The 15,604-nt window shown below is 44.4% G+C and overlaps 1 protein-coding gene across 1 annotated transcript in view; it reads right to left on the reverse strand.

Moving 5' to 3' along the window:
• ADAMTS18 (ADAM metallopeptidase with thrombospondin type 1 motif 18) overlaps positions 1–15,604 on the reverse strand; it is a 336,350-nt gene that overhangs the window by 37,111 nt on the left and 283,635 nt on the right. The window contains exons 17-19 of the mRNA XM_085637512.1: positions 14,021–14,159; positions 6,444–6,570; positions 3,884–4,088 (exon numbers count right to left, since the gene is read on the reverse strand). Of these exons, the coding sequence (XP_085493638.1) occupies positions 3,884–4,088; positions 6,444–6,570; positions 14,021–14,159 (471 nt within the window). The remainder of the gene's footprint in view (positions 1–3,883; positions 4,089–6,443; positions 6,571–14,020; positions 14,160–15,604) is intronic.

Genomic DNA, 15,604 nt, shown 5'->3' on the forward strand with positions numbered 1-15,604 from the left:
AACCATGAATAGGTGGAAGGAAACATTTTAAACATTAGTAGCTCGAACCACAGATGTTCTACAGTTGTATGCAACCTGATAAATGCTTATAATAGACTTATGAACATATTTTTCAATTGGATCTAGTAATTAGTAATTTAAACTGCACTCCCAAGACAGTGTAATTTATCTGAGCAGCCATTGATAGGAAGAGGACTAGATTCATCTTATAAATGGTTCCACTTATAAGTCCAATTTCAATTCTGAAAGCACGGGAACCTAGCTTTTTATTTGTGAAGGGGTTTATTAATGTTCAGTGCTCCCTGGTTTTCTGTAATATTACGCATAAGTAAATGCTCTCTAAGTGGCGTGAAGAGGATCTTTCTTGTGTGTGCCTTGGATGGCCTGTGCACAATCATATGTTCACAATTCTTTTCACAGCCTAAGTTCATCCTGAATGTAGTTGGAGATGTACCCTTATCAAGGACTAAAGGAAATCCATTTCCAATGTAAGATTTGGAAGATGTGCCTCACATTTTTAAAGATGTAAGGCAGCGATTTTCCATAGGCAAAATAATTTCAATTAAAAAAATTAAAATAAATGAAAAATTTAATGAAAAATAAGGGCATTTTGGCTAATACAAATACACTGTCATATGTGCAAATAAACAGTAGAGCCGTGTTTATGAGTTGAGTAGAGCGAAATGTCTGGGGCAGGGCGGCTCCTCTGTTGAAGCAGAGGAGGGGAACCCCACTGAAATGTCCCCCAAACAAAGCCTTAGAGAAGTAAAAATTTAAATGATAAGTTATTACCTTTTTATTTTTTATCCACCCATCCCGAACAGAGGATCAGGATGGGATGGGCCTGCTGAATAACATTAGCTGGAAGGAGGGTGGGCTGCCGCAGCACTTTTCAAAGTGCGCATGTCTCTTTAACCTGCCATCTTGTGACGGCCAGCCAGACATACACACTTTAAACCTCTCAACCCAGCTGTCTTAGGACAGCTGAGGTGAGAGCAAGTGCAGGTCTCCAGTGTACTGTGGAGCACCCAGTTCCTGTTCAGTGGGCGAAAGAAGAGGTTAGACGCGGAGGACGTGGTGTTGAAGGTAAGTGTTTAATATTTTGAATTTGCCCATGCACCTGCCCCCATTCCTGTAGATGCCAGCCACGACTGGTCTGGGGGTAAATCCACTCCACTCAATCATAAGTGGTCTGTTGTTCCTATAACTTGATTTACCGGGTGTGAGAAAAACAGCTCTGATTTTACAAGTCTGAAAATATGGGCTGTAAAATACCGTTGGTAAAGAGCTGCATTGCAGTCAAGACTTATTACATGGCCCTCGCCTCATCCTCAGGCAAGTCACAGAGGAGGTTTAATGCTTTCCCCTGCCAACCAACATGGTTGTGGTACACAATTGATGGAGAGAAAGCATCAGGCTTGTGGTTGGGTCCCTGACTATGGTTTCAGCCCAATAAAAATCATATATTATTTTAAATCGAATATATTCCTAGGCCCCATAGTGTCAGTGTGCAGTGGATACTGGCCATCCAAAGGACAAAAAGGAACTGGCATTGAATTTTCACCGGATATACCAGATTGCTCACATCCCAAGTATGAGGTCAATTAATATAACTTGTATGCAAAACCTACCCCAATCCAGAGTGTAATCTGTTTATTTATTCTCTGTTTCTTTGAGCATGAATGCCCTTTTCATTGTCCTTGTGACAATTAGTTTCTTGTTCAAGACCAAATGTAAAGGAGTTTTAGCTGCTCTCATGTAATACTGTCACTCTCTCCCAGTGTCTTTTTCTGTGTGTGTGTGTGTGTGTGAGAGAGAGAGAGAGAGAGGGTTTGTGTGTGAAAGAGTGAGAGAATATTTATGTGTGACTTCTTGTCCCTTTTTATTGCTTGCTAAACCCCGTAACCCTGTCCAGTAACTCGACTACGTCCTGCAACAAAATGGAAATAAATAATGCAAATATAATGAAGACAAATTATTTAAATGAGGCAGACTTAATTGAGATTCTTCTGGCATCAGCACTTGAGGGCTCATTACGATGGCGTAACGATCGCCACCGCCGGGCTGGCAGTGGCGATCGTTGTGGCGATCGTTACGCCATCGTAATGAGAATTACCCACCGTCATATTAGGATGGTGATGGGTATCGCAGCGGACGCAAAGTCCATCCTCCGCTTTTCCACCGGTTGCACTCATCACGATTGCCTGCCGGACGGAGCTGGGACACTAATATGGGGGCGGTGCCTAGCAGGCACCGCCCGCCATATTAGGATGTGGGTGAGTATAGGCCTGGAAAGGCTGGCTGGGATTGGCTTTGGGGGTCCGTTGCAGGTCCCCTCAGGGGGGTGGGGAGGTGCACTGGGGGTTCCCATAGTACCCCCCTGCTGTTACCTGCACCACGTGGCAGGCACCGCGTGGTGCCTGCCACGTGGTGCAGGGAAATGCTGTGCATGCTCTTTTACCATTGCGGACGTGCTGCAGCCAGCAGCACCGTCTGGAATAGTAAAAGGCCAGTATGCGCCCGCCAGTATGGCGGGGGCATCCTAATTGGGCTGGTGGGACCGCCGCACATCTGGCGGGAGGCCCCATTACCGTTATGATTGCGGGCGGACTGATGTCAGCCCGCCATCCTAATGAGCCCCAAAGGTCTAGAAAAATATCAAAATCTATTATTTCCATAGTCACTTTACAATTCAATGTTTCACCAAACAATGTCATGTCTCCATATTTCTGTCGATTGGATGGATGGCAATGATACTGCAACCATTTTGAACTGGCAACGGTGAAAACAGAAACGCTGTTGCTAAAGTGGGCCAGACTAAGAATTTTCATACCTTATTACAAGGAGATATGAAATGTGTAAGTAATACTAAAAAAATGGCAAAAAACTGACAGAAATTTAGCACAGGACAAGGTGCAGCTAGACATGGCTTTCCTGGGTGGCAAGCTGATTTCCACTGTGATAAAAGGCATTATCATACTCACAATTCCTGTTGTAAAAAACATGGTTTCTGGAATGTGCTTGTGGCATTTGAGTCATAAATGTAAGCTGGCGTTGGTTACATTTTGCTTAAATCCAACATCGTTCTACTGGGACACCGTAGTCTGAAACTGGAATTTAATGGTGAGTTTAAGTGGGGATTGTGTTTCTATTTCTCTTTCTATAGAAAGACCAAAGGTGCATATTGTAGTATCACACACTGTCTGCACGTGACAGAAGTACAAGGGTGCTGCTGGAACACCTCAAGAGTAGGAACGTTTGCTTTGTTATGATAACTGGTGAATAATGAGCCTCACCAGAGAGCTCAGAGAAGTGCACTATGATACACATTGATTGCACGTACTGTTCAACACTTGGTTGCCTCAGATCTTGTCCTTGTCCGACCTTCGAATAGCCTGTTCTGTTTCACCCATAGTCTGTCCTTACTTTCTATCAGCCTTTCGCTCTATGATCGCTATGACGGATATGCGGTGTTGCAATCCTTTTCACATCCTACTCATATATTTCATGCTAAGAGAAAGAGGGTTAATTCAGCAGAGTGCAACAGGAGATGTTTGTTGTGTTATGCATAGTACTTTAGTCTGTCCTTACTTTCTATCAGGCTTTTGCTCTGTGATCTCTATGACGTATATGTGGTGTTGCAATCTTTTTAATTTCCTACTCATAAATTTCCTCCTGAGACACAGAGGGTTAATTAATCAGAGTGCAAAAGGAGTTGTTTGTTGTGTAATGTATAGTACTTTATACTAGGAAAAACAGCATCATTTTAACATTTCTAATTCCCCTTCTCCGACCACAGTAATTCTAATTAATCTCTATTTCCTTTTGTGTTTGTGACATTCCTTAATGTTTTTAGAAGCATAAAATCCTGAACGTAGAATACCTGTGACCAGGGTCCAGCACTCCATTCTGGCGGGCAGTCTTGACTGTTGCAAGGCTGGATTTGGGTTGGTGTGTTCAGTGGGCACAGGGAATGTGGCACAGCCTCCTCCCTCTGAAATGTTTTTCTCTGAACACACTGTATCTGGCGGGATTGCTGGCCTCCACCACAAGACGTGCTGCATATGCTCCATTCACCTGTTGTCCAACTGGAGGAATAAAAAAAACATTAATTCACACAATGACTGGCAACGTAAGCAATGATAAAGAAATTGGTCTGAGTCTCACATTGGTATTTCAGAACCAATAAGTACTGATACTATAGGAATCAGCAGTTCTAAGATGCAATAAATTCATATTTGCCTCTACTAATCCACCACTAATCCACCTTGGGTTCTGGAGTAGCATGCTACTTGCTGAAAAGTGCTTAAATGCCTCATCAGGGATAGTAAGCGCCTTATAAATACAATTTCAATATTAACATCCCATTCCAAGTTAGCCCTTAAGAAATGGGGAATGTCTGTGGGAACCCTTGTTTTGCCATCATTTACTTACCATTATTGCTCATGCCCTCTTTCACCCAGACATTTCACCTGCTATTAGGAAGTGTAAAGACTGGGTGAAGTAACTGGAATCTAAGGCTTCACCCATAAACCTTGTGATTATTGATTTGTATTGCTTCTCCCTCTACCAGGCAAATCATAAATAATGAGTCACTCAGAATGAAGGTCACAGTGTTATATTAGATGATAAGTTAAAAAAGGTTAAGTTTTTCATTACAGAGATGAACCAACTTTCAGTATTTGCAGGTCACCATTAGGGTTCATGCTCTGGAGACAAGTAAATCCTTTTTTTGCAAATGGTTTAGAAAATCATTTCACAATCTTAGGAAGAAAGGGATATTGTAAACACTTCCTTACACCTTATGCTGAAAATGGTGTGGAACCTTAATATCAACAGCAATATCGTGGGCCGATAATATCGAGGACAGAATATTGAGGGATAAAATAATGAAAAATGAGTATCTATAGATTTTCAATACTTAGCTCCACATATATATACGCTGATGATATATATATATATATATATATATATATATTCAAGATACATAAATGTGGAATTAAGAATAGCAACGTTATACTTCCTTATATGCACTTCCCTTTCGAAAATGTCTCCCTCAATTTTTTAGCCATAACAATAATGTGCAACAATATTCTTGTACTCAACATGCCATGCTGCAGTCTCATAAAAATGATTGGGACTAATACCTATAAATATGTATTTGCTCCATATGAATGTTCTACTCAGGTGCTTATTTACGAGCCCCTTGTGCTGCTAGAGCATCACTTTTTGTGACGCTCTGACAGCGCAAATTACAAATTCATATCTGTGAGGCAACGCTAAGCCACTATGCATGGCTTTGGAATACCTTGTAGATGGAGTAGAGCCAGGCAGTGTAAATTGCGGCATTGCCTTACTCTGTGTTCGGAAGACATTCATTGCTGTTACATTGGGTTTTCCCACACAACACCCATGGATGTTGTTGCTGTCCAAGATTTACAAGATCATGTAAACCTGTGGAAGTGCCAAATTCTTATGCCACCTGAGGGGAGACATGACAAGGAGAAACATCTTTTTTCCCCCTCTCTATGTGTGCTGCATTCTGCATATATATAAATATAATCGTTAAGCACCTACAAATAAGATATATAGCAATACACTAATAATGTTCTCGGTGTTTATATACACGCCTTTCTATATATTTTTAGCCTGTTCTTTGTAACTGCAAGTGTTCTATATTTTTTGAGCCTGTTCTTTGTAACTGCAAGTGTTCCTAAACACTGACAATTGCATCATTGCAAACCGAGATCCTTTCTTTATGTTTTTGTCAATATTCATTATTTCAGGAGTCTCAGATAGTGCTATACAAGTTTGTATTCTGCTATTTCAGCTACCTTGCTTAAGGAGGTTATGGAGAGATGTTGAAAGTCAGTAAGTTGGACTAAAGAGATGTCCATTGGAGGAGTCCACCCACCATAAAAGAAGTTGCCAGATGATTCCCTATTACATTTGCACTAGTTGTGAGGTCTGTCGGTGTGGTACTCAAGTCAAATTGATCAGTGGCGTAACAAACCTTGAGGGGGCCCACTGCAAAGTACATGGAGGGGCTCCCCAATGCTCTAGACCCATTTGGGAGCTCTCAGGCCCGCCTGTGCAGAGTGCCGGAGGGGGTCCCATGGAACTCAGCACCCCTGCACCATAGGGGCTGCAGGCGCTATTGTTACACAACTGTAATAAATCTGTTCCTAGAGTCAGGGGTCTTTTGGTTGGTCTGCAAGCAAGTCAGATATTCGGAGGCCAGTTGTAACTTGGTCGAATGGACTTGCACCTTATAAGCTTGTGACATAGGATGCGTAAATCCAGAGAATCGTGGAATAGGAGGAGGCTGTGTGTGTCACACACAAAGCAGATGACCTTGGAGGCTAGTACACAAATAAAATAGAGAAATATTTTACATACAATAGAAGTAATCAAAGAAAATTGCAAATCTTTCTGAAACTTACAATGCTGGGCACGCGTTAGTGTTGCACATCTTGTGTTCAGTGGGGGGCTTCGTCCTTGGGTCACAAAATGACATATTCACTTCAGTGTGATGGTCTTGCATACAAACTGCTTTTTTGGTAAGATGCCCTGAAAAAAAAAACAGTTACAATTCAGTACTGCCTACCCATAAATGAATGAGACATTTAAATATATGAGGGAATAAACAATTCTGTACTTGTATCTACCGAACAGATGGTTATTATTCCAAGATCACTACTTTTGCAAACTGAAGTCATTTCCTTGGAATGCGCAAAAAGAGACTTTGGTAAGGGTACTTAACAGAAATTACTGGATACTATATAATCATGCCATTTCAGAGGTTTCTGATAAGTACATTGTAATATTGAATCAATGACGAAAACGGAAGAGAGGCCATTTGCATAATGTTTTAAAAAACACAAACCTCGAATAAAAGAGAGCAGACTGTTTGTAGAAACTATTCAGCACTCGGTCCTACAGTCATTGGGCACATATGGTAGGTAGCTTGGAAAATTATTGTTATGCTCACTCCCAATGTCTATGATTAGTGGTGTCATGAGAGACTGTATGCTGTCCATATATGTCATCCCTGATGGTGTAGAAATACTCATACATGGCATCAAGAGACCAGGGTACGCACTCTGCTATAAATCAAGGCAAAGAAAAAGGGGCCTAATTGGGGAGAGGATACGGCCTAACGGCTCGGGTGGTCAACCTGGAAGCTGGAAAACCAGATTCGGGTCTCGCCAGGGACGCTCATCATCCTGTGATTCTGGGCAAATCACTTTATCTCCCCGTGCCTAACAAAAACAAGCATTTACATAGCCAATAGGTCTTGCCTTTGGGACCTTATAAGTGTTTCGCCATGCAATGGTTGATGTTGTTACACCAAGGATATTGTGCTGCATAACTAAATACTTATAAGGTCACAAAAGCGAGACCTATTGGCTGTGCCAATGCTTGTTTTACAGTGAGTAGCAGGCCTGTGAGTGTTGCTTCTGTGTGTAGGTGTAATACTCCGGGTAACTGTGTCCCCATGTGCCCTTTAATGATTGTGTAGTGGCAGCTGCTTGGTTAAGCTGTATCCTAGTGTGTTTTTATGAGTACGTGTTGGACTTTGCCCTTTTTGCAGGGTCATCCCTAAACTTCTTGCCTTCCTCCTGTATTTTTTCTGACCTGTTGTTGGCTGTTTTATGACTCTGGGCAGTTTACCACTTCTGATCAGTGCTACAGTGCATATGCTCTCTATGGTAAATTGATGTATGGATTAGTGATTCCATGATTGGCTAGTTTGGTTTACCTGTCAGACCCTAGTACAGTGCCCCAGGAATGCCCAGGGCTTGTAAATCAAATGCTGCTGGTGGGCTTGCAGCACTGGTTGTGCCACCCACAGAGGCAGCCCGTAAAAGTGTGTCTCAGGTCTTCCATTGCAGAGCCTGTGTGCAGTCTGGTACTGCACTGCTGACTGGGCAAGTGCACCCACTTGCCAGTCCCTTAACTTCCCCTTTTCTTGATATCAGACACCCCTATGGTAGGCCCAAGGGCAGGGTGAATTGTAAGTATAAGGTAGGACATGCCCTGGTGTGTGTGGCATGTCCTAATAGTGAATTACAGCCATTTTCGTTTTTCACTATTGCAAGGCTACTTGTTCCCCATAGGCCTGAATGGGCAGTTTGATTATTACATCTTATAATCCTAACTGACTCAGGGAACTAGGTAGAAATTCGAGTTTAGTATGCCTGTACTCAGAATGATAAAATACATATTTTAGTGAAGTTGGTTTTAACATTCTGTGTTTGAAAATACCACTTTTAGAAAGTAGGTATTTTCTTGCCTAACCATCCAAACCTGCCTCTGCTAGGTTGTGTATTTCTTCTCTGGAGTTTGAGTGACTGGGGCTGGGGGACTCCAGGAGACAGGGTGAGTCAGCACAGGGCTGAATAGAGAGCTCTGCATCTAGATGGGTGGGAGGAGTTGCACCTGGGACCTGAATAGGGCTATGCCTTCCCTCCACAATGCTGGCTCCACCTCCTGTGGTGGGTCTGATGTCCCTGCCCTGCACTCTGAAAGGAAAGAAGGAGTCTTGTCAACAAAGTGCTCCAGGACTGACCAGAACTGGTTTGGACTAGGCAAAGGCCTCTCTGCCTTCAGAGAACAAAGAGAAACTGTGTATAAAAAGGGGGACCCAGACCCCAGAATTTTAGATCACTCTGGGAAACAAGAAGAAACCTTTGCTGAGGAGAGGATCCAGAGAGACTTAGGAGAGACTATCCCTAAGCTTGAGGGATTGGCCTGCAGTGGTTGCCTGACTGCCAAAGAGAGGAGAAGGAACTTTGTGTACTTTATTCAACTTGTGAAGGATCTCCAAGGGCTTGAGAAAAGAGCTTGCCTGCTGCTGAAGTCTCAGGAACAACAGACTTCACCTACCAGCTCCCCAAGAGTTATTTGGAAGTGCCTGCTGTTGTGCGCGGCTTTCTGAGGGACTGCGTGTCGCAGGGAGCTGGAAGCACGACTCACAAGCAAGAAGCATGTCGCCGCACTGCCGCTGTCGCTTTATAACGAGAAAGCGCCTCGCATCGCCGGAGAAGAGGATCGATGTCGCATCAGACGCAGCTGCATCACCGGGAAGCGTGTCGCAGGGCCTGTCGTGGCCCAGAAGAACCGATGAGTCATTGCAGGGTCCCCAAAGCGCCTCGCATCACTAGAGAAGAGGATCGACGTCGCAGCAGACGCCGCCGTATCACTGGGAAGTGTGTCGCAGGGCCTGTCGCGGCTTGCATCCTTGTCGAAGCAACTTGCATCGCCGGAGAAGAGGATCGACGTTGCATCAGACGCTGCCGCATCACCGGGAAGCGTGTCGCAGGGCCTGTCGCGGCTCGCATCGTTGCCGGAGTGTCCCGCACCACCAGAGAAGAGGATCGACGTCACAGCAGACGCCGCCGCATCACCGGGAAGTGTGTCGCAGGGCCTGTCGTGGCCCAGAAGAACCGATGAGTCATTACAAGGTCCCTAAAGTGCCTCGCATCGCCAGAGAAGAGGATCGACGTCGCAGCAGACGCCGCCGTATCACTGGGAAGTGTGTTGCAGGGCTTGTCGCGGCTCGCATCCTTGTCGAAGCAACTCGCATTGCTGGAGAAGAGGATCGACGTTGCATCAGATGCTGCCGCATCACCGGGAAGCGTGTCGCAGGGTCTGTCGCGGCTCGCATCGTTGCCGGAGTGTCCCGCACCACCAGAGAAGAGGATCGACGTCACAGCAGATGCCGCTGCATCACCGAGAAGCGTGTCGCAGGGCCTGTTGCGGTCCGCATCATGTCACTTCAAGCAAAAAGACGCCATCTTTGTTTCTTTGCACCGGATCTGCATCGCATTACGGCGTTGCGTGCCACATCGCCACGGAAGCGCAGTAAGAAACCGATGCATCACCTCCCCTCGCAGAGAAGAACCGACGCATCCCCTACGCAGCAGTAGGGACCCGACGCATCACCGTTCTTGTGTGTAAGGAACCGACGCATCACCTTCCCTGAAACACTTTTGTTGTATTGTGTTATGCATCTTAAGGTACATTGAACTAATTTTAACATCGAAAGAGAACTAAGCTAACTCTACCATTTTAAGTAAAGTATTGTGGATTTTTGTCGTTTTGTGGTCTTGTGATAAGTCTATATAAAGAATACTTATTTTTAATATACAACTTGTGTGGTGGCCATCTGTAGTGTTGGGCACTTGATTACTGTATGTGTTCACAAATGCGTTACACACTGCCTCTGAGATAAGCCTGTCTGCTCGTGCCAAGCTACCAAGGGGGTGAGCAGGGGTTATTTTAGGAGTGTACCCCCTTACCCTGACTAAACGCAAGGGGCCCTGTTTGTCAAAGGTACCAACTAGAGACCCCCAAATCTAACAGTATGTGTTTGTGTTGTATGTATTGTAGGCCTGTGTGTGTAGCAACTGTTGGTGGGTGCCAAGTCACTGCCTTCCAGTGTGTTTATTTGTGTAGTGTAACGTGCTTGGTGAATCTGTCTTTCCTGTGCTTTGTGTGGTGCGTCTATGCCAGTCGATGTGTGGGTGTTGCTGTTAGATGCTCTCTCTCAGTTTGTGGGTGTATGGTTGTGTCAGAGGCCACAAAAGTGGGCAGATGGCTGCTCTTAGTAGAGGGCTTGTTGGTGTGGCCCCTCCTGACTCTGTGTCGCGGGCGCATGTGCACTGCGCAGCACACATGCACATTACAAACACCTACCCAAAGCCCTCCAGTTATAATGAATTTGTATTTGTGGCTGAGTCAAACTGGTGTTATGAGGTTTCTGGCGTATGAGAGGCGTAGCTTCCTGGCATTGGCGCTTGTAGTCGGAGGGGCACGGGCGACGTGCAGCAGGTACAATGAGTAACACAGAGCAGCAAAACAACAGGGCACAACTTGCGCACACAACTAATGCACCGCAACACACATATCACCAGCCTGATTCAGGGGCAGTATCGGAGGGGGGGCTAAATCTTCCACCAATAGGCAGAGTGGAGATGCAGGGGCTCTTAGAAGGGGTGAAAAAACACCTAAGCCAAATTAACATATGAATGGTCTTTTAAAGACCTGTAATGTACAGGGGTGCGGCTGTTTATGTGCTCGGGAAGCTGTCTCAGCCCGGGCTGCCACACACGATGGGGAAGGGGGGGAGGCTGAAATGACTGGCTACTTGTGCCCTGCTTCAATGGGGCGCACTCCAAAAATGCCCCACAAAGCTTACACGAGGGTGGATACTCCCCCATAAAAACAGGCTCCTAAAATACAGAGACAGTGACAAAGGCTTGCAGTTTTAGAGCTATGGGCTGGTTTACATACACCCCTATCAGTGTTGTGCGAAAGTAATCAAATAACTAAACATGCGCGTTAGCGGCGGACCGCGCATAAAATGAAAGCACACTGCTATAGTGCTGCGAAACGCTACGTTTTGCCCCGCGTGGCAAATTAAATAAATAAATAAGTGTGTCCAATGCGGACCACGCAGTTAACCAGCTGCAGCACATATGGAGAGGAGAGCGGGCAAGGAGAATGAGAAAGAGACAGGCAGTTGGAGAATCTGAGGAGAGGGCGAAGAGAAGAAAAACCAGCAGCGGCGACGGCGGGCAACAAATGCTAAATTACAACAAGCGCGGCCGTGAAAGTTAAAGCGACGTGCACTCTTGTGGAGGTGAGGTGGAGGGGACATGCATGGGGACCAGACACACACAGCTTTTCCCTTGCAGGAGGGAGTAGCGACACCATCTGTTTTGAAGATAATTACTAAAAGATGGCCGCGCTGTTCGCTCCCGCAAGGGAAATGCCAAACGTGCACATGTTGCAATACAAAGCAATGCAAAGCGTGCACGCGTTTAGGCAAAAGTGGTGATCGATTGCTAAAGGTCCCCTCCTAAGCAGCGCTTGCGCGCTGCGTAGGCAAGATCTAATGACTTTGTCCGTCTGTAACGCAGCTGGTGGTCATGCAAAGCACTCTGATACCTTCAGTTCTAGTTTGCACTATGTAAAACTCAAAACAAAAGAAAATATGTCTCATTATTTGTCTGTGGGAAAATGTCTTGCTATATAAAGGCCAATATTTGCTAAAACAGTCTGGTTACAGGCAGCAATCGAAGAAATATCAGTGGGGAACAGCCATTACAACACGGGTTTTACCACGCATTGCTATTACATCGCATGCGTTACAACGCATGCGATGTTACAACGCGTGGTAAAACCATGCATACCATTACATTGCATGCGCTTTTACAACACATGCGATGTAAAGTGGCGGCAGCGGTTATCCAAGTCGTTGTGAGGAAACTCAGGGTGTTTCCTCACAACGACGTGAAGCAAGCAGGAAGGAGGAAGCAGGATCCAACGGCGACGATGGAGAGGAGAGAGGTAAGGGGGTTTGCGCTTGAGGTGGGGGTTAATTTTTTGAGTTCAGGGTCGTATAAAAGTAGTGTTCTGGGTGTTTTTTTTAAACGTTTTAGTGTGTTTTTTTGTAGCGTAATGTAGTGTATTAGGGTTTAGGGTAGTGTTGTAGTGATTTAGGGTTTAGGGTAGTGTAGAGGTTGTGTAGTTTTGTGATTTAGGGTTTTAGTGTTTAGGGTAGTGTAGCAGTGTTTGTGTAGTGTAGTGTTTTAGGGTTTAGGCTAGTGTAGTTTTTAGGGTTTAGGCTAGAGTAGTAGTGTTTGTGTAGTGTAGTGTTTTAGGGTTTAGGGTAGTTTAGTGTTTTAGGGTTTAGGGTAGTGTAGTATTTTAGGGGTAAAGGATAGTGTAGTTTTTTAGGGTTTAGGGTAGAGTAGTAGTGTTTGTGTAGTGTTTTACGGTTTAGGGTAGTGTTTGTGTAGTGTAGTGTTTTAGGGTTTAGGGTAGTGTAGTGTTTTAGGGTTTAGGGTAGTGTAGTAGTGTTTGCGTAGTGTAGTGTTTCAGGGTTTAGGGTAGTGTAGTAGTGTTTTAGGGTTTAAGGTAATGTTGTAGAGTTTGTGTAGTGTAGTGGTTTTGGGTAGTGTAGTAGAGTTTGAGTAGTGAAGTGCGTTAGGGATTAGGGTAGTGCTGTAGTGTGCGTGTGTTGTGTTGTGTTTTAGGGTAATGTCGGGGGTCGTGTAGGGTAGTGTAATGTAATTGTAGGGAGAGGACTGGGGGCGGGGGAGGTTTGTGTAGGGGTATGGTAGTCACTTACCTTGCAAACTAACCACGAATATAGCTTTACCACGCATGCCTTTGCGTTGTAATGGCATGCGTGGTAAAGGCATATTCGTGGTAACAGTTTGCGATGTAATGACATGCGATGTCATTGACATCGCGTAGTAATACCCGCGTTGTAATGGCATGCGTGGTATTACTATGCGATGTAATGACATCCATCCATATCAGTGGAATGGTAATATTCCATGATTCGTAGTTGGTTGGAGTTAGCGCATGGGTCACAATTGCGAGTTGGGTGACATTTACTGTACCTGGTAATTGCCAGGTGTGTTAAATACCTCACCATTCTTTAAACTTTGGCAGGTCAAACCTGGGGAAAACAATGCAGTATTTATCATGACATACTGATTAAGTGCAGTATGCACCAGGGTCTTCATGTTATTCCTCAAAAACCTGGAATAGGTGTTCTTTATTACACCTCATAACTTACAAAATCCATGTAGTCGAATTTTGTTAGGTGTAATAAACAATGTATTGCCAGCAGAGTAAGATTGTCAAAAAAAATAATTGTGAATATCTATACTGACAAATAATGATAGATTAATTTATTTATTACAAAGTTCAAGATGCCTAATGCGGGTAGTCACACGTCACCATCTACAATACTAATTAATGTACATTTTTCATGTAAAACAAATGTTAATTGACGCCTTAGAAAACATTTTCTACATGATAAAATTAGAAGAAACATTGAAAAATGTGTGTCAAACTGTAGATGCCATTTTAGTGAAGAAAATAAGTTTGTATCAACCGGAGAGCAAAGGGTGAATTCAGACAATGCACATACTATATTTAATTGTGACCATTTTTACAGCATTTAGAAAAAAAATGATTTTATAGTTTCTGTACCCACCACCAGCACAAGACGCTGAGCAGCTAAGCTCTACTGTAAACCAGGTGTAGTTGTATCTCTTCTGGATTGTATTTTCTGGCCAACTCTTCTGTAAGGCATATTCCCATGCAATTCCTGGATTATTGCCTTGTAGTAGGATCTAAAAGATACATCAGGAGCGACTTTAAAAAAAATCTTTGTGTGATATTTTATAACATCAAATTCAATACAATCAATCAATTTTTATTTGTATTTACCTATGGAAAGCAAAAAATCCTAAAATATTTTTCCAAACTCTGCAACGCAAGTAGAAATCTATAATTAATTGTAAAAATCAAAATCCATTTCGAATAAATACTGTTCAGGAAATACCTCAGGTAATAATTTCAGTGTGCATTGGATCATGCATTACTCATTTTATGTGGCCTGTTTACTCTTTGTTCCTGGTCCACTGTCTTCTTAGCCCAGAATGTCATACAGCTATATATTGCGGGCCTCATTTTCGAGTTTTTGACGTAGGGCAGTGCAGCAAGTCACTTTGCTACGCTGTCCTGCGTCAAAAGAAAAGGGCAGGAATGTGCCGTACCTATGAAATACGGCACATTCATGTCCTTTCTGCCTGCGCCGGTTCAGAAATTGGTGCCTAGCACCAATGCAGGCACCCTTGCACCATGGTGCAAGGGGGTCTGCGTTGGTAGCATGATTATTTGTGTGTAGGAAGGGATACCATCCTGCACAAAACAATCAATGGAGGCGTTTTCCTCTTTCTATGTGTGCTGCAGTTGTGCACTGGAGTCTTTTGCCTAGACCCCAGTGCCTGTGCTCTGTCCCAAAAGTGTTATGTTCAACATGGTAATCTAAAATTGGCAAACACTTTTCCCCTTATATGTCCCTAGCATATGGTACCAGGAGTACTCAGGGCATAGGTGGTAAAAGGGTCCCCAGTGCTGCAGCACGGTTATGTGTCACCTTGGATGACCTAAGCAAACTGCTGACAGCAGGCCTGCCATTGCAGACTTCAGGAGCAATGCAAACTGCTCGAACTCGACTGCGCCCTCACCATGTGTGGCACAGTCAAATGCACGAGCTTTAATATATGTCAGGCACCCCTAAGGTAGGCTTCCTCAGCCCAGGAGGCAGGGTGCAGTATAATAAAGGTGAGGTCATATAAGTGCAAGCCTAAATGTCACTATAGTGGCATTCCTCATTGGAAACTAGTATAAGTGTTAGTGGTCCATGGAATAACATGGGCTGTCACCCAGGTATTCTCAAGGCTGGCAGCTCAATTACGGTACCACCAAAATATTTCCTGTGTAAAATCAAACAACATGCCTGCTCACCCCTCACATGAATCTCATGCCCTGTGTGATGTGGCAAGCACCTAGGTGGCGACCTTGAAGGTTGCCCAGCTGGGTGCCCCAGCTTCACTATGATATGGCTGACCAGCCCATGCATTACAGCGCTTGCTGCTGCCAAGACAGAATTCTGACCTCCTGCCAGGCAGTGTAATGACTCTCAGGAGTCAGAAACAAGCGCTTGGGTGGGAAGGAGGTTACACTTCCCTCCTCCTAAGCAGGCTAGTGAAGTGGCACATCAAGACCTTCA

This window comes from Triturus cristatus, chromosome 12 (assembly GCF_964204655.1).
Source record: "Triturus cristatus chromosome 12, aTriCri1.1, whole genome shotgun sequence".
Classification (NCBI taxonomy): Eukaryota; Metazoa; Chordata; class Amphibia; order Caudata; family Salamandridae; genus Triturus; species Triturus cristatus.